We start from the raw sequence: 27,373 nt of genomic DNA, 5'->3' as shown, positions 1-27,373 counted from the left end.
TGATCACACGCTCAAAGAGTAAAAGCAACGCCCACCGGTTGAACCCAAACACCCCCTGCCCACCATCCACTGACCCCTGTACCCATTATAGTAGTAACTGAACTAAAGGACATTGCCTCGCACAAATACACATGTAAACACGTGAATGCTCTCTTTTCTTTTCTCTCGCACATGCAGGAACCGCGTATTATTGTATTGCTATGAAAGTAGATAACTAACAAATTCGCTGCCCAGGAGTAAATGGTACCCTCAGACGATAATTACCCAGAAGAATTGTCACACCAATTTGTATATGAAATAAAAAGGCCAACGTACCTGAAAAGGAAAAGGGTACGCGTCTACTACACAGCGTTCCTTTTGGCCATAGAATATTCGATGCCCCACCTCCACCCATACTTACCTGCCCTAAGAGATAGATCGCTTAGAGTAGCGTGGGAACAGCTCTTCGCCTGGGCACTGAATGACTATTTGATAGGGAGGGCTTAAAGAAAAAACAACTAACATTTAATAACCAGCATATTGAGAATTTTCAGGCGGGCAACTATAACGTCGCAAGAATACGCTGCCGGACTGCAGCAAGGTAAGAGCAAAATGCCGGTGAATTTAGCATATGTAATAAAAGTAATAGGTATTTTGGTAATCACCGGGTTCGTAGCTGCCTCTGTATGGCAGTACAGCTGTGCTATCAATATTGTTGCTGTACCCAAACCTAACACGCCCCCATCCCCAGCTGCAACAGGTGTTACGTCAGGTGATATTAGTAAAATTGTGCACAAGCAAAATAGAGTACAACGCAACACATACTCAGATAATAAAGGTATTGACAATTATATACAAGATTCAGCACACGTCTCAAACAACATATGGTATCAACACATGACCCGCATTGGTAAGCAGACAACAGAAGACAGCTGCTACGTTTGCTCATTAATACCATACGCCATGAGCGCTTCTCGAACATTTGTTGCCACAGAAATAGACGAAAAAACAGCACGATGCATAATATACTTGCCACTCTTCCAAACTAAAGGAAGATTTCAAGGGACAGTGGTGCATATGACGTGGAAAACACAAGACTCATACCCATACGAAAACAACTTCCTCAAGACTTATTTGAGTTACCACAAGAGCAGTTTACATGCTGAAGCATTTAGATACATAACAAGAGGTCCTGCGAAAGGAGAAACAAAGAAAGTAACACTGCAGTATTTATCATGTGATTGGTACGCCACTGAAGTTCCTGGTAAATTAGGATGCTGGGAGAGGCCACTGGTGACGATAACGGGGAAAGTATACTTGGACAACAAATGGGAGATATGAGTGGTTGGCAGCAACATGGTAACAAAAGAAACTATTTCAACTATCGATGCGCACAATCACAGATGTTGGACAACTTGGATCAAATACGTGCCTATGCTCACATGGATAGAAACGGATGAAGACCCGATAACAATACTGCCGTTGACTGCGCCTAAAGTATGCTACCAACATAAAGGAGAGGTGGACGTAGGATATAACACCAATTGTGGAAGTGTGATGGAGTTACCTGAGGGGGGAGCAGGAACAGCAGTGATAATGGACCATTACTGGGCCTGTGGAGAAAAGGCATATCACACACTGCCCCCTCTGTGGAATGGTGTATGCACGATGGTGCACGTCAATGTACCATCGCTAGTGGTACCCCAGAAGCATGTGAATGTGGCGAACTTTCCCAAAATGGATGAAGGGGACAAGAGAAATAAGAGATCTGCACCGCCTCAGGAGGAGCCAGAGAACAGGACCAACGGCAATGATACTGTCCTAAACAGACGGAAAAGACAAGGGGAACCTCTGACAGGAAATTACCTATGGGGAAGGTCGGAAACGGCACTCACTTCGATTCCGCCAGAACACAGACTATTCAGCAGAGCAGCAATGTTCTTCTCCTCAATAATACATCCAGGACTGCAGGCTTACGCAAACGCAAAATGGCTCCAGATAACTAGATGGGAACTCATGATGACCATCAATTCTACAGTAAACGGATTCAACGCGATAAAAGAGGAGCTGCGAGCAATAAGGATGGTAGCACTGCAGAACAGATATGTATTGGACCTCCTCACTGCCATGGAAGGAGGAGTTTGCGCAAAGATAGGACAATCATGCTGCACATTCATTCCTGCCAATGATGCTGACAACGGTACACTGACAGAAGCAGTTTCACAACTGGCCCAGTTGCACTCCAAAATGGTGGATGAAAGTAAAGGTGTAAAACAGGATGAGAGCTGGTTTTCGCTATTATGGTCATGGATGCCATCTTGGCTGTCAGATGGACTGAAAAGTATAGTTGGTTGTATTATTTTGGCTGGAGCTACATTGATCATAATAAGATTTTGGAAAGCCCGGAAGGCACGCACCACTGACGAGTTGCTTGAAATGGTCGGTATGCACCCACTGATGCCAGCAGATGACAGCCAACACACAGGCGTAATAATACAAGAGAGAGAGAAATTGCGCAACCAGATCATCACCAACCACCTGGACCCACCATCGGTGAAGGTCGAGAACCCAAGAAACCCCAGGAGTTACCTAGGGAAATGGGTATACTGTACTCCTGGAGGAACCTGTGAATATATGTATTGGTCATTTGAAGATCATGTTAACCATTATGGACATTTAGGAGGAATAACTAAAGTGTGGAGAGTAAGAGGAGATAACGAAAAGGATATGTTTGTGGTTGACAAGTCGACCAGAGGGGGGACTGAAGTGGGAAAATGGAAAAACAGACTCTCCTCTTTCCCCTCTCGCGCCTGGCCTAAAGGTTCACGGCCCAAGCACCCGCCACGAGAAGAGTTTGCCCATCTACCAGACGACCAGATACCCTGGTACAGGAACATAAGGATGTGTCCATCTGCCTGCCCAGCAGCCCGCCCTGCCCATGCCGATGCCTGCGGCATGGATCAACTGGACTAAAACTATACGTCGTTAGAGATGCCATGACAACCTAGCCAACGGATAGCACACCTGTGCCAACATACACACTGGACACTCCCGCACCAATTTACATGAAGAATATACTCAGTGCTATGACGTAGGTGACAGACATACTCACGGACGTGCATCTTTATTATTTTCCACATAGGCTTTCAAAATGCAGAAACGCAAGACGCACCATGAACTCATCTAAAGAGCTTGCTTACGCTTCTCCTACACCTAGGTGCCATAATGAGGATTATAACGAAGACACAATACTGGTCGTAAGACAATACGAGTCTATAACCTAAAGCGTCTGTGCACCAAAACGGTTCCACCTATACACTAGGCCTAAGTAGGCCGCAAGCAAGAGCTCCCGTGGACGTTAACAGAACAAGAGCCAGGTTGCTGATCCTGCAGAATGAGCCCGGCGAAAGCAGACAGCCAAGGTCATAATGTTGCAAACCCACATTCCAAAAGAAGACCATCAAGGGCACGATGTTGCAACCTCGCACGCCGTGCACCAACATCAAAGTTGCACCTGCTAATTAAACCAGGCACACAGTGGAAAAACAATATTAATTGTGCAGAATTCTGCCTCAAGCACGGTCCCATCTCACGTGACCAAGCCGAACCTGACGAGATGCCAAGCCCAGGAGGAAAGAGGCGTCTGGATCCCTCGTTACAAGACACAGGCAGATACACTTGAAAGGATCAATGGACATCTGCGACAGTGGGAGTAGTCGGCCGTCCAGCTCATGAATAAGTCTTCACATTGTCTGCATGTACCAATAGTGAAACATTGTTGCAAATTGCAGGTACACCGAGAGCTGGGAACAGCGATGGTCCCAGGCTGGGAAGCTCACGGGCGCACCAATCAGAACATGGGGCTCTTATCACTGACGACAGTAATATTAACCAATCATTAGGAGTCCTCATGTAACAATTCTCATGTATCTAATTGTAGGGACAACCCAGATATATCACCTGACTAACCCTTGGCCACTCATATTATTCTCTATATGTATGCTATACTAACCCTACCACTCGAGCAACCAATTAAGAGTGGCGATAGGTTTTTTGTTAATTTTCTAGAGTGACGCAGGTAGCGCGTCATACTACAGTAAAAAGGGCCTGCGAGCCCCACGATTGTGTGTGTGTCAGGTCAGATGCGTATGATCCTTGACCCATCCCTGCCGTTTGTGTTTAATAAACAGCAGAGTCACATTGCTTCTTGTGTGTGTCTCATACTCTATCTCCTTTGGGATATACGGGAGGAGTTGGGGCCTCCCTGCCCGGAGGTCTGCGGACGGCCCGGCCGACCCCGGCAGAATTTCCCCCCGACACCATTAATGGTATTACCGGGTACGTCAATACCGGACCCGGAAGTAACGTCATCGCGCCGGAACGGGAAATGCAATGGCGACCATCTTTAAAAACACAATCCATTGCAATCCTCCAAACACAGGACCCGGACTGACTACAGAGCACACACAATCTGTATACAATGGCAAATGCTACCAGGAGAGGCACACCCCGGCTGCGCAAGAAGCGATTGTCAGATGATGAGCTCAACATGTTAGCGGACACACTGGTTGAGCATGCGGATGAAGTGTTTGGTGCAGACCTCAGGCGTCCCGCCCAAATCCGCAAGAAGGAAATATGGGAAGAAGTGGCCAGGAAGGTCAGTGCGGTCGGCACCACTGTCAAAGATGTGAAGAAGCGGTGAGATGACCCCCCAGCACACCACACAGGGCACAACAAGCGGAACCCCAGACGGCACACCTCAGCACCAGTCTGGAGGACAGGGGAGTCGAGGGGTCTGGTCCCCATCGGAGGACAGCTCTGCATTGGGCCCCCCTGCAAGTGCCCCGTCCACCTCTGCAGCAATTTGTGACATTGTGGGGCGCATGACGCGTATGGAGGGGCGCCAGGAGCAGATGACCGAGTTTGTTCGGCCGTATGTGGCAGAGGGGTAGTTGACCCGGCGCCAATTCCGTGACAACACTGCGTCAATCGTAGAGGCAATGAAAAGGAACACACAGCTGATCAGTGAGGGCTTAGCAGCAGTAATCCAGGTCTTGGGCAAGATTGCAGACAACTATGAGCAGCGGCATCCTGCACCTACAGAGTCACAACAAGGCACATCCACATCATCTGCCACACCAGCCAGCTCGACACAAACCAGGTTGGTTGACCAAGCGCAGCACACAGCGCTCAGAAATGCAGCTCCTGGATCCAAAGACAGGCCGCCAGTAGCAGGGGCACCCAGCACGTGCTGACTCCATTTGCACCCTAAAAATGTATTGAACATCATGTGTGGGGTGTTTGGGGGGAGGGGGTGTGTGAGGGTGTTGGGGGTGTTGGGGAGAGGGAGTTTGTGGGGGTGTGTGAGAGGTGGACGGAGGGTCATTTGAAATTGATGTTTACAGTTGAATACACCCGCTGTGTGCAAAGAAATATCATGAGTGGACATTGGTTCTTTGGCGTGTGGTTATTCAATGCATGACAGAGAACGGTGGCCTCCTACCCCCACACCCTGTGGCCATATGCACACCATCTCAGTGCCCAGTGTACAGCATTCATTTCACCCTCTGCATCCCAGTGTCTCAGTAATAAACGTCTATCACTGATTGGCGCACTGCACGTCCATCTGGTGCATCGATGTGCTACATCTCCTCCCTCCATATCCTCATACTCATCCGGTGCTTGTTCATCAACGTCAGGTGGCAGAGGTACATTCCGCCAGATGCACATGTTGTACAGCATGGCACAGTCCATGATGATCTTTCCCACCTTCTCAGGCCCGTAGAGGAGTGTGCCACCAGACCTGCTGAGGCAGCGGAACCGTGCCTTCAATAGGCCAAAGGTCTGCTCTATCACAACACGGGTACGGGTATGAGCCCGATTGTAGATCGCGTCTCTTCTGTGGATTCCTGACAGGAGTGAGGAGCCACAGCTTCAGGGGATCGCCAGCATCACCTACATGGGAGCACAATAAGGTATGAGTAAGGGTATTTCTTCTATGACACCTGTACTTATCCTGTTCATTGTTCATGTTGGTACGCAGGATATCTCTGATGGCAGCCATTGGCTACACATATGCGCAACAGACTGGCCTGTTGACGACTTGGCCAGGACATGGTGGCAGGCATGTGTGAAATTCAGGACTGAGGGTCCTTCACATCGGACTCACCACTCAACCAGATGGTGTGAGAGGGACCATGATGTAGGCACCAGTGAGGGATGTGTGTCAGGTGATGTGAAAAATGTCTTGTTGGCCAATGTTTGGTGCCTTAGGCTTATGTCCACCATGTCACATGTACTTTGCATTCTCATGCTTGCAGCTATTTGATGGCGCAATGTACATTTCCCAGGACGTCTGCACACATGTGAATATGCCACATATGGGCTTGCGTTCTTATGATGATGCAGGGTGTCCACTTGCATGGTGGTACTCATGTACTGTGGATGCCTTCCACTCAAATCACACTCATATAGGTGATGTTGACTACTTGGTAGGTAGGTCTACTAGCAGTCTTGTCACAAGTTTGTCATTGCGCTGTAATTCATCTGTTCATTTGACCATCGTGGCATGCAGCGCTACTGTGGTGGAGGGACAGTGACAATCAGTGGAATCCCTGGGTGGGAATTATTAATGCACATTCATGGATGCATGACCTGTGTGGTGCTTTGATGTGGTCATGTATATTTTGCTTACTGACTGCATGTTGCTGAATTGTGTTGCTGAGGGTACGGTCTGATGATATGCAGTGGACATGATGAGGGGTGTGGGCTGCTTGCTAGTCTGACATTTGGCATTGGTGTGCTGCCAGAGGAAGGTGGACGGCATGTTCAGTGTCATGTTCTGGTTGGGATGTTTAGGGGCACAGTGTTTTGCAGTACGGACTGTGTACAGCCACAACCCCAGACTCATCCAGGTGGTATATGCATCTCCCCCCACGGACTCACCCAGGTGGTATATGCATCTCTCCCCCCCCAGACTCACCCAGGTGGTATTTTCATCTCTCCCCCCCAGACTCATCCAGGTGGTATATACATCCCCCCTCCCCCAAACTCACCCAGGCGGTAAATGCATCTCCCGCCCCAGACTCACCCAGGTGGTATATGCATCTCTCCCCCCCCAGACTCACGCAGCTGGTATATGCATCTCTCCCCCCCCCCCAGATTCACCCAGGTGGTATATGCATCTCTCCCCCCCAGACTCACCCAGGTGGTATATGCATTTCCCCCCCCCCAGACTCACCCAGGTGGTATATGCATCCCCCCCATTTCACTACCATGGGCATATCAGCTGATTTACCCAGCAGCCAGACATGTCGCGCAGCATGTCGCTTCATGTAGCGGGGTAGCGTGGAGTTCCGCAGCACCATTGCATCGTGAGTTGATCCGAGGTATCGGGCACAGCAATGTGTGATCATCTTGCTGGAGTCACATACCATCTGCACATTGATGTAGTGGTATAGCTTACGATTACGGTACACCACCTCCATGGCATAAGGGACCACCAATTCCACATGGGTGCATTTGAGGGCACTGATGCAATTAGGCATGCCTGCCAGTGCATGGAAACCTTTTTTTGTGTCATTCACCTCCTGGGCAGTCCGTGGTAGGGATATGTAGTCCCTTGCATGCCTCAGGAGGGCTTCCAGCACTTGGTTCAGCATGCGTGAAAAACAAGGTTGTGATATGCCATGCAGCTGCCCAACTGTGTGCTGGTAGGTGCCTGTGGCCAGGTAGTGGAGCACAGACACTACGATCAGCTGTGGGGGGATGGCAGTGCGGATTTCAATAAGGCTGACTATGTCATTGTGTATCATGTCCAGAATGGAGATGAAGGTGTCCCGATCCAGGATGTGTATCTGCACAGGGGTTAGGTTTAATGGACTTGCCCTGATGCAAGGGATTGGTGGCTGCCTCCCTGGAAACACTGCTTGCACTGGTGGGACTTGCTGGGCCTGTCTCACCCTCCTTCTCCTCCTGCGCCTCCTCTGTAGTGCCTGTTGTAGTTGCTGCTCATGGAGTAGCAGTGCAGGCATGTCCTTCAACCCCAGAATCTTAACAGCAAGTGGGATCATTTTGGTGTGGTATGGGGTGTGTGTGTGGGTGTGCTCCTTTTGTGCTGGCCCAGACTCCATTGCCTCCACCTGTGCTGATTGGGTGCACCTGTGGCAGTTGGGAACACAGCAGATTGCTGTTAACGGGTGATCCGCAATGCCGGTATTGCCGGCATCATGGTGGCCCTTCTTACTGGCATCTGGATACCGGTATTTGCATGTCTGTACTACTCGTAATGTCCTCTTCCTTGCGGCATGCCGGTGTTACTGGCACGGCGCCCGCACGTTCGCGCGCACGCCGGTATGGTGGTGCATGGCCACAACGGGTCCCGTCGATGCCGGTAGTACCGGCTTCTGGGTTCCTAATGCAACAGTCCGGTAATGGATGACGGTATTACCTTACGGGTACCGTTATTAACCGGAGCACAAACCTTGTAATTTGGCCCAATGTCTCCAGAGCTCTGGTCCTTTCTAGGCTTAACTACTGTAACAGCCTTTTACTCAATCTTCCTCCATCCTCCCTTCGTCCCTTTCAACTGATCCAGAATAGGACTGCGTGACTTATTCTTGGCCTCAAGCTCAGGGACTGCATCTTTCCAGCCGTAATTTCTCTCTGCTGGCTCCCAGTTGCTGTGAGGATCAAATTCAAGACCCTCTGCATCATCCACAAGGCTTTGAGGCCTCGGACCCTGCTACATCCAACTCTCTGCTCTCAGCAAATGTGTTGTTTTTCTAAGCAGCGATTGGGGGTAGATGTCTCTACTCGGCAGAAACCTCCCTCTGGAATAGTCTCCCTGCCCCTATCAGGCTTGAGCTGGATCTCCTTAAGTTCCGGAAGCTCCTCAAGGTCCTCCTTCTCTCTCCCCCTCCCCTGCTAACTCCTTCCACCTCATCTATGATTGGCTCCTGGTTCTGTTCTGAGTTCTACAGGGTGCCAGGTCCCTCCACCCTGTCCTCCCCCTCCTCCGGCCTGCTGTCCATGGCACTTGCCCTTGGGCCTCCCTCTCACACCTGCACTTCGTCCCTTCACCCTTCCCCCCCTTAGCACTTCTTTTGTGCTGACCTGCACTTCCCCTCCCACTTCTTGTTCTGCACTCGCACAATCCGAATGTCACAAGGCCTAGTAGGGCCGCTATTGTATCTCTCTCTCTTGTCCCCCCCCCTTTTTTTGTCTTGTGGTGCCGTGAAACACCACTTGTTGCCTTACAATTACTCAATAAATAAATGAAATAAATAAATACTGGAAACTTAGTGCCGGAAAAAACCTTAAAGATACATTCTGGGAGGGAGTGTTCAAGAGAGCATCTGGAACATCTGTCTGCCCTAGATCCTTTGGTTTTATAGCCTGCAAAACCCTGCAACCCATTGAGGGGGAATGAGGGGGGGTCAAAGGACCAGGTAACTTTTTCATCGCCTTTGAGAACTCTTATGTTTTAGGTTACTGTAAGAACTTTGAACTTTTGATTTGTACTTGCCACCTGACTTTTAGAATACCCAGCTTAATCTTGGTTAAACCCTTAGGATTAAGAGGGGTCGTCCCTGTTTCTTTGAGCATTTTATTGAGAGCCCCACTGGCCCTTTCATCACGTTACACTATGGCACCTGGAGCTACCATCCTGGCACCATGTTTTGTGGAGTTGAGCGAGCATGCTTACTACACTTTGTTATTGTTTTGAGCACTTCCTTACTAAAACTCCATTGTGTCAGCTGTCTGGGTCTCAGTCATGAAGCACAGTTCCTTAAGAAAACTCAATTCTGGATCAAAAAATGATATGTCCTAATATTAATGAATACAATTTGAAGCCATATTAGATAACAAGCTGCAGCCTATTGTTATAGGTGAGCGACGTTGTCCTCTATTTTGGGTGGGATTAATGGAAGCAGTGAAGGAGTTGTTTGTTTCAATTACATACTTATGGTGCCTTCTGTATTTTTGTCTTTTTTTAGCCTGAGGGTTTAGCCCGGGAATATACCTACAGTGTCTTCTTCTGTCCCAATGGTAAGTTTACGTGAAGCTATTCATATACTATTTTAATTGAGTAATTAGCCAAATAAAGCATGCATGGTGAGGGCAAAAACATTGGCATACGAGTATGAATGTTTGTATCCAAAAACGGGATTTTGGGAAAACAGCCAGAAGAGTATGAGCCCACAAGGGCAATTTCAGGTATTTCAGGTCTGTTTTAGCACTGTAGCAGAAAAGCAGTGAATGCAGAAAGGGCTTGCATACCAAAGACTCAGTAAAAGTTGATGAAGAAATTGACTCTGAGGCATACTGTTGTATACTGCACGGAATAGGAAAACTATTTTACATTTTTCAAAGACATTCAAACATGGGCATTATTCTGAAGACCATACTAGCCACATTAGGTTCTTCGGGACTTGAGAGTATCAGATAACTGTGTCTCAGTGTCATGGTCATATTGTTTGTAACGTGTTGTGTTTTTCATATTTATTAACTTAACTTAAAATAAAAACACTGAATTTGAATAGCTTTGAAAATCGGAAGTACGGGACTATATTTGTCTGGTGTGGAACTGTATGGTATAGCATTTATATATAACGGATACACAATATTGCATATCAGATTCCTCCCACTTTTTAGCATTGTAATAATAGATGTTATATCCCAATGTACTGGTACATATAGAGAAACAAGAAAGAGTCAGCAGCTACCCCTGTTCAACTGTGCAAAATAGGTAGGTATAAAGAGCAGAAAGCTAGGCTTAACAAATGCTAGCTGTTGGTGGTCACAGAAAGGGCTGGAAAAATTGAGGAAAACAATTCAATGTATTCATAGGTTTAGACATAAATCTAAAATCTGTAAGTCCATAAACACAAAATTGGACCTTAAAAAACACATGTATGCCATAGCGGGCAACAAAGAAATTCAAATGTTTACACTCCACATTCAAGTGAGGGTTAGAAGCATAGATACTTTGTGCAAATTCATATACTACTTTCAAAATAGTAGTATGCTATTGTTGTCGACACATAAACTTGTTGGTGTTTCTGTTTCGGGATATTGGCAGCCTTCACCGAGAGCTAGAGGTTAGCAGATGCGGGGAAGGGTCTGAAATGTCATCAGGACGTGGTCACTTGTTGACCAAACAGTATGAACGCCTAAGGAAACAGATGACAAATGGAGGAGTGTGTGTCAGGGAAGGGTGACTGCACAGTAGTTGGCTGTGAGAAGGCGCTGCATACAAAAGGCCTACCTTTGTAATGTCGTTGGTGAACTTGAGGTTATTAGGTTCCGCCTGTTCATAGTACTGGCAGAGGAGCAGTGGATCCGTAAGGGTATCTACAGGAAGGGGTACGGAGAGGGTTACCTAGAAATCTTATGTTGATTCATAATATGTTTGGGTAAATTGGTTGTGGAAAAAAAGTACCTCTGGCTATAATTTGACCAGGTCCAGCGAAGGTGGCTGGAGTTGTCACGGTAGGTAAGGAGATACCGGAGTGTCTGGATGAGTTGAGAGAATAAGAAGAATTTATGAAGAACTTGGGCTAAATTAGCACTGCTGAAAAGCTTGTGCTTACCGTGATTGGGATGCTGCTATTAAGGATAAGAACGAGCACCGTGTGTAAGGTGACTCTAAATTACTGCTGCATAGTGATAGCCGGTTACATAGTGCATGGTAAATATGTGGGCTACCATGAGGAGGTGTATCAGAGAGTAAAGCGCATAGGCGCAGTGTGAGCATTTTTACAATGGCTAATACGTGGTGCACAGTATGATAGTAAACAATGGTGAGATGTCCGTGTCTGAAGGGTAAGTGCCTCGCATTACACAGTGAGTCTAAAATACAGGTGTATAAGGGTTCGTGGTAACTGGGTGAGTCAAGGACTAAACTATTCGTTAGTGTCTTACCTAGTAGCGAGGATCTTTTTAACTCAGGTTGGTTGCCAGGCGTCTGGAGCTGAGCGATGGTGTAGCGAGCTGTATTACAGCTAAAATGGCAGTGAGAGGATCATTGCGTGTGCGTAGTGAATACCGATGGCTGAGACACTACAAAAGAGTAGCGTGTGCAGTTAAGGATAACACGGATTGAAAGTATGAGCTGGGGACAGTGTACGTGCACTGACGCCAGTTAGACACTGCAATGAAAGAGTCATTGCGCATATGCGGTAATTGCAATGCTAACTCGGAATACTAAACCACGTTCGTGGTTGGAATAACCGCTAGTTGAAAGAGAATGTTTAAGGCAGGATAAGGGCAAGATGTGCATTAAAAATGTGGGTCGTTGGGCTCACCATAGGGATTTGGATTGCATGGCTAAAGATACACATATCACATTGTTGGAAAAACATATGTGGTGACAATGCAGCTTATCTTGGAAGGATACACAAAACCTGTTGGACACAATTAAGGGCGCACATTTGTTAATATACAAAAGCTGTTATCAAAAATTCAGGGCACACATTTCTTATGTGACATTTGAAAGCTTAACAAAGGGGGCCAAATGGTGTTTCTACACATATGTGTTGGCTAGAATAAGCACAAGGTTTACATGACAGTGTTGTTGAACATTTTGGTGCACAATTGGATAACAATATATCGAAATATACCATGGCAATGTGTCATATAGTTGGAGTGACATATCTGGTGACAATGGAGCTTATTTTGGAAGTGCATTCTTCCATTCAGGATGCATAAAAAGTTTGTTGTACATAGTTCAGGGCGCACATCAAAGAACTGTTGTACATAACGCAGGGCACACATTGTTAATGTGACATACGAAAACACAACAAAAGGGGGCTCAATGGTCTTTATACACATGTGTTGGCTAGAAAAAGCACAAGGTTGACATGACAGTGTTGTTTCAACCTTATGGCAATCAAACGAAAGTAAATTAGATCAAAGCGAAATAGGGAATCCCTAGGTGATTCGCAGTTGTAAGGGTCTATCTGAAGAAAAGGTTCCATTCAATTGCTACATTTTAAACCTTGTTTCACTTAATTTAGACGAAAAATCTATTGTTGTTCCAATTTCCAGAGGGATAGGTCTCTGTCACCACCTCTGAACGGATTCTTAGCTGTTTGAAGGATGAACCAGAACATATCGTTGTGGCTATGATTTTGTTCTTGATGTGCCACCTTTGGCTTGATGTGCCACCATTGGCTTTTCTGGTATGCCATTTTTGATGCACGATCTGTGCTCGCATATATACGCTGTCTGATTTCTCTTTTGCTTTTTCCTATATATAGCAACTTGCACGGACACTGGATGGCATACACCGTCCATTTGCTTTTACAATTTGTAAAGGCATTAAAATTCCATGTTTTACCATTCAGCTCGATGGATTTCATTTGGTCAGGCAGCATACCAAGCAGGATCCGCATTTGTAATGGCCTTTAACTGGTGGTAGATTCCACAAAGTTAGCTGTCGATGAGGTGGTACAGAAGGTTCCATGTAGGTGTTGACTAAGCAATCTTTTAAATTCCTACTGCGATTGAAGGCAAAACAAGGTTTTGTTGGTTTGAAGGATTCTGTGTGAAGGATATTCCAGTGTCGCAGGATACTTTTCCTGATCAGATTGCTTAGAGGAGTAAAGGTAGTAACGCAGGTGATCTTATCCTTACATATTTTGCGTGGAGTGGGAGAAAGGCAGATTTCTCTACTTGTGTTTTTTGCTCTTTTATTAGCAATGCGGATAATGTCTCCAGGGTATCCTCTTGCTTTAAGTCTGGTCGACAGGTCTCGACTGGTTGTGTCGTAGTCTTCTCGTGTGGTACAGTTTCGCCTGAGGCGAAGAAATTGTCCAAAGGGTAAGTTTTCTTTCAAGGCCACTGGATGGAAGCTGTGGAATTCTAGAAGTGTGTTCTTTGCAGTGGGCTTGCGGTATAGAGTGGTTGCCAAGGTATTTGAGGTTGTTTTATAAACAGTTGGGTCCAAAAAAGGGATGGATAGTTTATCAGACTGTATGGTAAACTTGATGCATGTGTCCTGGGTGTATAGCCAGGTGAAGAATTCTTGTAGTTGTGTTTCATCTCCTTTCCGTGTCATCAGAACATCGTCGATATAACGAATCCAAACTCCTATCTGTGTCTTGAAAGGGTTATTAATATCAAAAATGGACTAAGCTTCAAATGAGTCCATGAAGAGACTTGCTATATCTGGCGCAAAAGTGGCCCCCATGCTGGTACCATGGCACAGTTGGTAGAATGTTTTTTCAAAAATAAAGTAGTTTTCGGTAAGAGCAATCCGGATACATTCAAGTAGGAAAGCTGTCAGTGGTTCCAGGGTGATTCTTTTGTCAAGGTATGTTGCCAGAATGTCGATGCATTCACATTGTGGGATGCTGGTGTAGAACGATTCAACGTCAAGAGTTACTAACAGATCTTGCTGGTCTATAAGTAAGGTGTCTAATTTCTTGATCGTGGACATGGTGTCTCAGACATATGAGCGCATCTGGCCAATGAATGATTGTAGGAAATGATCAATGTAAATTGACAAAGGTTCCAGAACTGATCCTATGCCGGCCACTATGGGTCGACCGGGTGGGACTTTTGTGTCTTTGTGAATTTTTGGTAAAAGGTAGAAGGCCGGTAGGATCGGGCTGTGGTTGATCAAAAAAAGTTTCTCATCATCATCGATCCACCCTTCTTGCCATGCGTGGCACATCAAGCTTTCTATTTCAGTGAGAAGCCTAGTTGTAGGATCGGTAGGAATTTGTCGGTAGAACTTCATGTTGGTGAGGTGTTTCTGAACTTCTGTGTCGTAGATAGTCTTTGCCCAAAGCACAATGCCTCTGCCTTTATCGGCTGCTTTGATGAGAAAATCGTGATTACTTGCAAGGTTCTTTAATGCCAGGTGTTCTTTTTTGTTCAGATTGTCTGGATATTTGATGTTTTTGTCAAAAGGTTGATTGATTTCTAAAAGGATGCAGTTTTCATAGGTTAGGATTTCTGGGCATACCATGTTTGACAATGGGGTAAAGGTCGAGGGAGGTCTTAATTCTGTAGATTTTGGAGGGTCTTTTTCAGGACTGTCTCTGAAGAAATATTTAAGTCTGATTGTTCGGAAGAATTTTCGGAGTTCTACCTCTGTCTGCTGGTGTGGTGGGGATGAAACTCAGACCTTTACTCAGGATGCTTATCTCATCTGTGGAGAGGTTGTGATCACTCAGATTGAAAATAGGTATCACCATGTTTGGTTCCCCAGGGGCATCCATTGGCGGGTTCTCATGGGATGTTAGTCGAACTATTGGAGAGGGTGACAAACTTTTTTTGTGGTCGACGTGGGTGGCGTTTATTTTGTTGTATATTTTGGTTTGCTTGATTGTAGAAGCACGGTACAAGGTAGGGATATGTTTTCTCTTCCTTATAATTATTTACGTCATTCTGGAGTTTCCATAGTTTTTTGTCAATTGTGAACTTGTGGAATTTAGCTATTTCTTCTTCAATCTTTTCTAGTTGTGTTTTTATGTCTGGGAATATTGTTGGGACACAGACCAGACCAGGTGAGATTGAATGTGCTTTTATTTCTTACGGCTGAAGACACATAGTAGAGACCCCCCAACCAGCTCTGCAGCTAAACATAAACTGCTGTTTGTCAAGCAATAACATTCTCTGACATTCTTACTCTAGAATTGTATGACCTCACCGCTGGCACAGTAACTCACATAGCAACACATCAACATCAATAACAAGGCATCATCATAACACCCCCCCTTCCTTACCTGAAACAAAAAAATAAATATGTACATTGAAATTACAGCATGTAAAACAAATACTACAAATTGGTATGAATGGCTCACATAGCAACACATCAACATCAATAACAAAGCATCTTACTAAAATAATGAGAAACAACTGAGAATGGAAATTACATTTTTTTTTCATTTCCTCATTCTAGCAACTCTTGATAAATTCCATATTTGACCACTTTCCAATTTCACAGCACCCTCATAAACCTCAGCTCTTCTTGTTCTAACAAAATCACCCACCTCAACAGCCGTTCTCTTCCCCGGAAACTTCTCATTCATTTTCTTAACCCATTTTCCCTTCCTCTCTTCCATCCTCTTCTTCACTTCATCCACTACTTTATCTGTTTCTCTGGCCCGACCCAGCCAAGCCGGAAACAGCAATGTGTTCCCCTTTTGACCTCTCAATAACTCAAAGTGACTGACCCCTGTTTCAACAATGGGAGCCATCCGCAGGGCATACATCGATTCTTTGACTGCAACCTTTCTATCTAGACCACATGCACTTGCCCCTCTAATTCCTTCCATTATACACAGGTTGACTCTCTCAAGCATACCATTACCTTGGGGATAATAAAGTGCAGTTCTCTTATGTTTTATTCCACACTTGAACATATACTCCTGAAATAGTCCCCTAGTGAACTGTGGACCATTATTATCCTTGAGCACACTCCTGGGCAGTCCTTCCCTCTCAAAAACTTCTTCTAGAAATCCCACAATGCTCTGACCCGTGACCTCTTTCATCACTTTGAACTCCGTCCTTTGAACTCCGTCCATCGCTAAAACATGTCCACCAAGGCTAACACAAACCTACCACGGCCCGTACCCATATCCACTGGGCCCAAAACATCTATTGCGAGATCCTGACAGACTCCCTTTGGTCCTTTCATTTCCCTCACTGGCTGGACCACAGCTGCTAAATTCTTTCCCAATTTGATACAGTCCACACATCCCACAACCGCTCTTTCAACTTCACGATCAAGACCCGGCCACCAATAATCAGCTTTTATTATCTCCTTGGTTTTGTACGTTCCTATATGACCTTGATGGGCAATGGTAATCAGTTTTTTTCTCAGACAGCCAGGAACAACTAGCTTGTCCCACTGCTATACCAAACCATCCTTCACCGACAATTCCAATCTCACCTCCCATAGAGATCTCTCTTCACCAGATAACAGTCTCTTCTCAGGCCAATCTTATCTGATAAAACTCACAATGCGTTTCCACATTTCATCTGATTCCAACGCTTCAATCCATTCTTCTCTGCGTATCACACCTTCTATAGTGGCAAAGACCATATTTCCTACTTCCACATACTTTTCTCCATCATTTTCATCATCCATTCTCACTCTAGAAGCATGATCTGCCTGGACATTGTCTTTACCGGATACAACTTCAATAATAAATTTGTGACATTGTAACCTGGTTACGCAGCAGGCAACCCTCCTCCAAACTTTATCCAGCCCTTTACATTCAAATATAGCCTTTAAAGGCTTATGGTCTGTTCTTAGAACAAATTCTTGACCCCCACACAAAGTTGTTAAGTTTCTCTATGCCCCAATGACATGCCAGAGCTTCTTTTTCCAAAACAGAATAATTTAGCTCGGCACCATTTAACATGTGAGAGGCATGCATCACCACTGACTCAGTACCATCCATCTCCAATTGAGACATCACAACTCCAATACCCATTTCACTGGCATCTACAGAGAGCACAGTCCTCTTCCTGGTGTCATACATGGCTAACGGTTTAGCCATATCTATTTTCAATTTAATTTCATTAAATTCCCTTTCACATTCTCCGTTCCACTCAAATTCCACTCCCTTCCTCAACCATGCCATCAAAGTAATCACACTATCGGCATCATTTTCTAAAAAACGATGATAAAACTCTATCGTTCCCAAAAATGATCTTAGCTCTGCCTTATTTCTCGCTATTGCATTCTCTTTATTCCATCCACCAATTCTCTTTTTGGCCTTAACCCCTCTTCGGATATTTCATGTCCTAAGTTTTCCACAACACGAGTGGAAAAAACACACTTCTCGCCTCGCAGAGTTATGCCACGTCCTTTGAAAATTTCCAACACCACCTCTACTCTTCTTTTTAATTCCTCTTGAGTTCTCCCACATATCGACACATCATCTTGAAAACATCAAACATTACTCGCTCCCTTAAGCAACTTGTCCATGACTTTTTGGAAAACAGAAGAAGCTGATACTAGTCCAAATGGCATGTGGCGGAACTGGTAAATCCCTTCATATGTGATAAACGCGGTTAGCTTGCGTGATTCAACATCTAAGTTAATCTGATGATATGCACTTGCCATATCTAACTTTGCAAAGTATTTGGCATTTCCAATCCTACTCAATAACTCACCCATATTGGGAAGGGGATGACGGTCAGCTATCACACATCGGTTCAGTTCCCTCAAATCGACACACACCCTTAAATCCCCACTGGCCTTCTTTACCACCACTACTGGGGAAATCCATTCTACAGCTTTGACTGGTTCAATAATGCCAGCCTTCTTTAGCTTCTCCAGCCCCTCGCGCACAGCATTACACATTGACATTGGCAACGGTCTGAGCTTTGCAGCTACAGGCCTGCTCCCATCTTTCAAGACAATTTTGTGCACCATTCCCTTGAGACATACTACACCCTTGTTAAAGACGTCAGGATATTTGTTTATTGGAGAATCAGCATTCTCATCTAACTTATCGATATCTGAAGTATTTCCAACATTTAATACTTGTTCCTTGCTATTATGATCTAGTCTGATACACAAACCCCTTTGTTCTCTCCATCCTAGTAAAGTTTCACCTTTCTTGGTAATGTAAATTTTTCCACACGTTACCCTATTTTTAAATTTGAATTTAGCATTACAATACCCCAACACTTCTATTCTGCCTGCATTATAACCTCCAGGTTCTTTGTCAGAAGGCCTCAAATCATCCATTCTCCCACATATCACATTTTCATACACTGCCTTTGACATCTATGTGATTTTTGAACAAGAATCCGCCAGCATTTTTACTTGATGACCATTTACCTCAACCCAAGCAAATGGGTGTTCACACTCAACTCCAGAACAGTGTACCATATTCACCGTGACTATCTCATTTTCTGAACATTCACCCTCCTCTGATATCATGTCACCCTCTTCAACAAACAAGGTACCCTTTCCACCTCCAATGCAGTAATTCTTACAACAGTTTTCAAAATGCCCCCATCTTTTGCAAATAGTACAGTTGGCTCTTCTCCCAGAGCATATGAGAGAGGTCGAATAATGATGCGCGCTTCCAGACCTAAAGAAAAAATGGTCATCTCTCTTTGTGCCTCCCTACATACCATCTTTCTGTGTAACTTTATTACCCATCTGGCTCCTGCCACTTTTGCTCTGGATAACGTTACCACGCTTGGGCAGTCTAGCCTTCTGTCTCTTTTTCTCCTTAATGCCGTCTCTCTTTCTGTCGCCCACTTTCAGCACTTCGGTTGGATGAGCAGCTTTAGTTTCTTTGCTAGACAACTTGGCCACACATTCCAAAGTATGCTCAATCCTCTTTGTAGTGCCTATGACCTCATCCAAATTGGGGTCATCTTTTAACCACACCTCCTCACGAATTTTGTCATTAGAGCAGTGTAACATGAATTGATCCCTTATGTGCTCATCCAACCCCCCACCAAACTTACAATTAAGCGATAAATGTCTCAATGCCGTAATGTATTTTTCCACAGTCTCACCCTCATGCTGAAATCTCATGCCAAAATGGTACCGTTCTAGCACCGTGCTTATTTTAGACTCAAAGTGTTTATCGAGTTTCGCCAGTGCTGCATCAAAATCATTTATACCTTCTTCCACATCCAATTCACCCATATAGCGTTTCATAGATCCGTTGCCCTTCATAACCCAGAAAATGCATGATCATGGATACTTTCCTTTCAACAGACATTCTATTTATACACGTAGCTTTCACATAATGCAGGAAACCTCTCTTCCCGGGGCCCCATTTGATTCTTGGTGCGCCACGGCTTGGCATGAACATTTGTGGCCCTGGAACACTAGGAAGGGCCATAACTGTTGTGAAGTGGATTAACTCCCAGAAATTACACCACAATGAGGGCACCTCCTTATATGCTTACTGTGTTGTCAGTGTATTGCAAATATCTGAAGCTTTCCCTCACTTGACCAGGGACTTGACCACTTGTTTCTACCTCATCTGTATTAGTACAAATATAGTTGAATCCAATGGGATCACACAATCCACCTAGTGCAGCGTGTTCCCTCTGCTCATCAAACGCTACACATGCGAATTAAAATGAAGCGCCATCCTCCCGCTGCGGTGCGCATCGCCTCCTGATTAAATGCAACCTGCTGGTGCACTCCAGCTGCCGCCTCATTGCTGCCTCCCCTTATAGGCACAGGGCGGATGTGCAGAGCGGAACGTCAGGATTCTGCCTGACTTCCTGGATCGTTGGCAGGCAGCGGACGCTGCAAGCGTCAAGTGACCGAGTCACGCGATAGGTCGCAAGGGTTCCTTCCTCGCAGCAATGGATGCTTGCCGCCGAAATACGTCCCCCGGGCGGGTTGGGGCCTGACCTCACCTCACAGTCGCCCATGCGTGCCACCAGTAGGCGCAGCAGGCACCACCACTCCAGCGGACACTGGACAGTGGTTACTGGGGAAATCACGCCTCCTCCCAGACTGCTTCTGCTCTACAGGGGGCCGCAGGAAGCAATCCACTCGATCCTGGCCAAATTCACGCCACAGTGGCTACGCTTCTCCAAGCCTGCGATTGGCGCTGAACAGCGGCAGCTCCTCTTCACCAGGCGCCAGGGGCTGGGGGTCTCAAACTCAGTAGGCGGTCCCAGGTTAGGTCCCTGATGGTTGCTACCACAGCAATCCCATCCTTGTCGCCAATGTTGGGACACAGACCAGACCAGGTGAGATTGAATGTGCTTTTATTGCTTATGGCTGAAGACACATAGTAGAGACCCCCAACCAGCTCTGCAGCTAAACATAAACTGCTGTTTGTCAAGCAATAACATTCTCTGACATTCTTACTCTAGAATTGTATGACCTCACCGCTGGCACAGTAACTCACATAGCAACACATCAACATCAATAACAAGGCATCATCATAACAATAATATTTTCGGTTTTGATTTTTTCTTCAAGGACTCGGAGTTCTTCTTTTTGGGTTTTTGTTTCTTCTTCTGCTGTCTCTATGACCCAATCATGTGAGCACTTATTTCCCACTCCACTAAACTTTGTCATAAATCTAGGATTCTCCAAAAATACACGCAGAATATTTCTAACTTGTAGGCCTTCTGGGATTACCCCGGCTTTACATTTTACTGACCTGAAAAAAATGGGGGCTGAGTGGATCCGGCTAGTATTCAGTCATATAGATGCTGCTGGTACGTAGATATTGAATGAAAGTGCTAAACCTGCTCAGATATGTTACAATAGTGACTTTTCTACTGGCAGTCATGTGTACCAGTTCTCACAGGAGCTAATCAGAGCCTGGGTATGAAGAACAAATTCTTTCCCTGGAGAGAATTAGAAAATAGACGACTGTGCTCAAGCATGGCTCAGTCTGTGCCCAGGCATGACCTGTCATCGCCCCTCCTTACTCAATATGTTAGTGAGATTTTACACAGCCGACTGGTGAGGAATGTGATACCATCTAACCTAATGGTGAAATATTGATTGCAATCAAAAGGGTAGCCAGGCCTCTCTAAATTGGGAGCAATTGCAGAACAGTCAGGCTTTCACTGAAAGGGACGAAGGAAGGCTGGCAGTAATGTTCAGCTAGTCCACACAGTTACTCAAAGATAACACCCAACACTGGCATCCTGACAAATTAGACACTTTATTAAAAGGCACACTTATCTCTGGCAGGTTAAAATAATTACCTTAGTTTGACATAGCACATAATTGAACCATTGTAAGTATAGAAAACAGCAGTGGTCAGTGAGCACCCAATTCTCCCCTACAGCTAATATGTAAAGGCAACTTCCTGGTGATAGGAGCTGTACATATATTGTAAAGAAGGGAGAAAAACAAGAAACCCCTTGACATAGTAAACTATTGCATCCATTTAGTCATTATCAAGACCCAATATTCCATGTAAATAATAACCACAATATTCCTAACCCTTTAGCACCTAGTAACATGGTTGATACAAATAAAGACTATTCACTGAAAATATACTAGAGAGAGAAAAGGGGGCGTTGAACATTAATGACCAAACTCAGTGCTACAAGTACGCTTTACACTCAGAGAAAAGACTAATGATACAAAAGTAGCTACAAGTGTAACAAAGTAACAACAAATTTTCAAAGGCAAGCGTGTAATACAGGACTTTAAAAAGTCAGATAAAATTAGGAGTAACCGCTAAAATCCCCTTTGCGTGTTCTTGGCCCTAAAACTGCAGAGATACATAGGGGAGCCCAGGAATTTCACTTTCCTGTAAAAGTCACTTCAGCAGAGTTTCATGTAAGTTTTAAAAGTTCTCCATAAGAGTAACAGGACAAAGTCAGGAGGCAGATTTGCAGATGAGTTAAAAGGCCAGGCAATTCCCAGGTCTAGAGGAGGCAGAAAACCTCTCCAGGGGGCACCAGAGGAGATGTTTGTGAAGATATCCAGTTCCAGGTTCGAGAACCAGCAGCCCCAGGGAGAAGAGATGCAAAGCGGGATTTGAGCTAGTGCAAAAGAATGACAACACTCTGTTCAAGGGGACCTGCACATCTCAGTGATCAACGACAATGGATACCCCTTGGGGCAAGAATCTTAAATAACCCACCAACCTAAGACCAGAGGTAGCTACTTAGTGTGGCAGGGCCTGAAAACATGGCCCAGTGACAGGTAAATCAACCCAGTGAGTAAAGTGTATTCCTTTGCAGGTGTAATTTGAGATCTGGTCACTCAGGGACTTGAAGCCCGGACCAATGATGAACCCAACGGGCCAAAAGAAGAACTGTCGGCCTTCATAGGAGGGGGAACCACCAGCCTGAAATTGAAGCAACAGTGGAGGTGGCTTCAGAAGGATTGAAGATCGCGCACAAGCGGGTTCCAGTGGCTCGAAGGACACAGAGAGGAAGAGAACAGTAATAGAGGCAACTCAGGGTCGCCCACCCAAGCAGAGGAGGAGGATTAGTGGAGTCCTAACACCCTAAAAAAAGGTTAGCAGCAGTAAAGGGGTTCAGAAAAAGGTCCCATCACGGTAGATCTGACCTTGCCAATAGCGACCATGGGGAGTGGGACGACAGCCCTGGAAGGAAATTCAGCTGCCGAAAATCCAAACCACATCTAAGCCCAGGATACAGGTTCCAGCCAGTAGGGCCAGATCTGGCCCTACAACTGCATCCACCGCTTCTTAGCAGCAAACATCCTCCAGCAGGTATGCAAACTTGCTGAAATCCCAAAAATCAAACCAGAATTAAGTCCCATACACACCATCCCAAACACATATGGGCTGCTCTAAGCCAGCCCTCCAATAACATAAAGCAGCATTAAAGAAAGGTTTTGGCAGCGAGCCAATCATGTTGGCCCCATATACCACCAAAGTCCAAGAGCATAATCCACAAAATGCGTAATGACCATGCCTGAGGCCAGGTACTGATCTAAGCCAGACCAAACCACAATAGAGGGTGCCGAGCTGGGCTCAGAGTGAGCCCATGTGTGTGCAATGGCCATTTGAGACCTGCCTCAGAGTTTCCCAAAACAAAAGAATTCTCAAGAAACACAAGAGCTGTGATCAGAACTTAAAACATTGCATTAGATCCCCAATGGCTATCAAGCAGGTGCATGGGTCTACAAATACGGCAAAACTAAATTACAGCTGCCACCAGCCTACTCCCTGAAACTAACATAGGATGTTATCATCACTATGGGGCAATGAGGGGTGCCTAAAAGCACGCCGGTCCCAGGAATCTTATGAGATACCATAGTATACTATTAAAATGGTTGCAATGATAGGGGCGAAATACAAAACAATTGTTCCTAACAAGCACATTAGTTTCAATGCATTAAACGATTCTAAATTAACAATATATTTTCATTTGTATTCTTACCTGAAACAAAGTTCATAAAAGTTACGTGTGAGACTGCCGTATGACTTGGAGTCTACCGAAGAGCAATTACAATCCAGGCTGAACACCAAATAATGTAACAGACTGATATACATAACAGATAATACTGTACAAGAAATAGAGATTTAACTGGTAAAAACAGTACACAACATGTACCCTGGCACAATAAAATATCAAAATATGGACACAAAATACAAACAATTCACTCCTCACAAGTGCAAATGCTACAACATCTAACGTTATATGGCATCTCTAAGAAAAGTGCAAATAGGCAATATCTGTGAAAAAATGGTAATTACTAATAGCAGTCGCGTTCAATGAGACAAGTAGCAGCAATACCTGTGCAAAAAATGCAAATTCATTATAATCGCCACACTTGGCAAGCCATTTTAATTTCAGAAATTACACTGTGCAAAATGACAGTGGCCCTCATTACGACCCTTGCGGAAATCGGAAAACGATGGCGGAAATGCAATACCGCCATCGAATAGCGCTCGGTGCGACTATGACCCGTCACCGCAAGGTACGAAGCCATTAGCGACACCGTAGTGAACGCCAACGCTAACTGCACCAAGCACGCGCGCGCGCGCCATGCCAAACCGCAAACACCACCATGGCGCAAGGGTACGCCAATTCCGACCCTAGCGGACATGTACCTAACGCCATCAGGCATGGCGTAATGTACCATTCCGCCATGGCGAGAAGTACGGCATCGCGAATCAACCGTAAACGGCCCCACTGAGTGCCTGTACACCGCTCCCTGCCCACAAAGTACAACTCCCCGTAGGTGCAATGAAGTCACAATGCAACCATTGAAATGTACAAGTCACCCATGCATGCCAACGAACAAAAGAAACACAAGAGGGGCCAATGGGAGCTGCAGGGCACAGATGGCACGAATACAGAAGCCATCCCAATGGACATGACCACAGTCCCCCACCAAGAAACGCACGCAAACACAGGCACCTGTGACCAGCAATATTCCGAAAATCACATCATTCCACCAGTCCACCTGGCTGACCGGCATCTGTTACACAAAACCCAATCCCCCGCCCCTGAGCATGACAACATTCAAACTGTCATATAGGCAGCCCCCATCCCTGACCTCACGGGCTTAGTAGGCAAACGCGCCCAGTACAGTACCACGCAACTAAACCCCGAAGCTGGAACCCAATGCAGATCTCCTCACAATACATCGCCCCCCAAATAGGCATATGCCACATCACTTGCAAAGAAAAACGCTACACGGGCCAAATCAGAATAGAAATTTATGCACATCAAAGTCACCAAGCCCATACAGCCATCAGGCCATGAACTCCAAAACACTAATCACCATTGTGGGCTGCATCCGCAAGAAATGACCAGCCAATACTTGTGTGTCGCCCTGTTCCCCCATGGTACACAGAGCCACATTCACGTACGAAAAGGCAACATGGAAGCGCACAGAACCGCAGGGCCGTCCCAATGGGGAGGCACTAGTCCAGCTGAAAGGCCGAAATGTTGCTCCGAGCCACCAGTACTGCGTAAGGGCATGTGGGCCATTGGCGATCGTCCCATAAGATCGTAATGCTGCTCCACTGATTAACACGAAGCAGCAGGTGTCGGGAGTAAAATCCATCTGCAGGAGTGGCATACAGATGGCAGTGGCAAAAGGGGAGGAGATACCTGTCAACCAAAAGAAAAGAAAAAGAACAGAATGGCCATCAGAACTACATTCGAACAACTCACTTCAATGATCACACGAAATCCACAGCCATATGCATGCTAGCCCACTCAAAAGGATCATCACCACCCCAAAACCACTTGCGACTCATAACCATCTATATCGAGGTGCAAACACCATCACAAACGAGTGTACCTGTGCATGCGTCTGTCAAAACAGAATCCATCAGATGGGAATGTTAACGTGCATGGACACAAGTGTCTGAGGGCGCCTCGAGACAGGGAGGGCTCAACAAGGCCAGATAGACGATGGTCCCACTATGGCAGCTCTGCATCACATAGCGTAGGGGAGGCGGATAGATCCCAAGAAGCCCTGTACATGGCAAACTCTGTATCAAATCACCTGCCCATGCATCCATTCATCATTCCCTCATCCCGGGATCAAAACGCCTGAATAATTACTCACATAACATTAGAAACATCCATTGAGTCTGTGCGTTATGCAGCCTGCAAAATCCACAGTGCCCCAGCCCGTAATTCCAGTGTTGTGAAGTAACATGTATTTGGGAACGGCCGGCCTCATCGCCCACGTAGCTATTGCGCATCCCAAACTATTCATATCAATCATTGCTCCCTCGCCATGGGCCCTGTCTCAAGGACATTGAACAATAGAACGTTATATTTGCAGTCAGACCTGTGGGCATCTCCTCGCCGCTAGCTGGAAACCGAAAGCGCCGCCCTTCGAATTCCTCATTTGCAACATCACGTCGGAAAGGCATCTGTGGCCGTTTGAAATCACTAATTATTCCATCGAGTGCGGCTGTGTGTGAAAATGGCAACTGCCTTCACCCACGAATGGGACGCCCCGCCCGTTGTTGCAACTCGGTACAGTGATGCATGAGGGCCCACCGTTACTCGAGTACTACGTTCCACTGACCCTTCACAAGTCTGTTCGCGACTGCACAGATAGTATGCGAAACAATGGGACCACAGCAGAATGAACATATCAACCAATCTTACACGGCCATCGGGTACAAATACATGATAGCAATAGCAAGATACCATTCCCCGAATTGCAGCGTTGTGCGCGTGACGTGCTCGGCCAAAGGGGAGAGCAGTTTGCACAGGTGGAATGAATCACCACAGGTGGAGGCCATACAGCCTGAAAACACATAAATTGCACAGCCAGTCTCCTCCCACAACCACACCGAAATGCTACCGGCAGGACTCGCGATGTTGGCCCTGGGGGACCTGATAGCACTGCAAGTGCTCCAACTCCAAGAAGAAGACGAACACCAACTACAACCAGCCGCACGGAGGAGACGCAGGAGGAGGAGGAGGCCAAGGCAGGGCCAGCAAGGCCCACCAGCACAGCCACTATCACCACGCAGGCAGCCCGCAATACCACGCCTCCGAGCACATCCGTTCAACCTCACTGATGAGCAGATCCACACCCTCTACCGTCTGGACCGGGACACCATAGCCGCCATTGTGGACATGACACAGGCTGACCTTGTCAGCATGATAGATAGCCCAACCGCCATCCCACCCCTACTGAAGGTGGTGTCTGTACTCCACTTCCTGGCCACAGGCACCTACCAGCACACAGTCGGACAGTTGCATGGCATTTCTCAGCCACTGTTCTCACGGACACTATTGCAAGTGCTCGATGCCCTCCTGCAGCACGCAGACGACTACATCTCCCTACCACGCTCGGAGCAGGAAATTACAAACACGAAAGTGGGATTCCATGCACTTGCCGGCATACCGGGTTGCATTGGTGCCATCGACTGCACCCATGTTGAATTGGTCGTCCCACATGCCATGGAGGCCCAGTACCGCAACCGAAAACAATTTCATTCCCTGAATGTACAAA

General features: G+C 46.1%; 2 protein-coding genes across 4 annotated transcripts in view; one reads left to right on the top strand and one right to left on the bottom strand.

Moving 5' to 3' along the window:
- CPAMD8 (C3 and PZP like alpha-2-macroglobulin domain containing 8) overlaps positions 1–27,373 on the top strand; it is a 1,947,746-nt gene that overhangs the window by 1,049,730 nt on the left and 870,643 nt on the right. For both annotated transcript variants that reach the window (XM_069649211.1, XM_069649210.1), the window contains exon 23: positions 9,978–10,029. In XM_069649211.1, the coding sequence (XP_069505312.1) occupies positions 9,978–10,029 (52 nt within the window). The remainder of the gene's footprint in view (positions 1–9,977; positions 10,030–27,373) is intronic.
- Positions 1–27,373, bottom strand: part of LOC138571718 (uncharacterized) — a 662,275-nt gene that overhangs the window by 443,295 nt on the left and 191,607 nt on the right. The window lies entirely within an intron of this gene.

This window comes from Ambystoma mexicanum, chromosome 1p (assembly GCF_040938575.1).
Source record: "Ambystoma mexicanum isolate Mex_15411 chromosome 1p, UKY_AmexF1_1, whole genome shotgun sequence".
Classification (NCBI taxonomy): domain Eukaryota; kingdom Metazoa; phylum Chordata; class Amphibia; order Caudata; family Ambystomatidae; genus Ambystoma; species Ambystoma mexicanum.
This window is presented reverse-complemented; position numbering and strand designations above follow the sequence as displayed.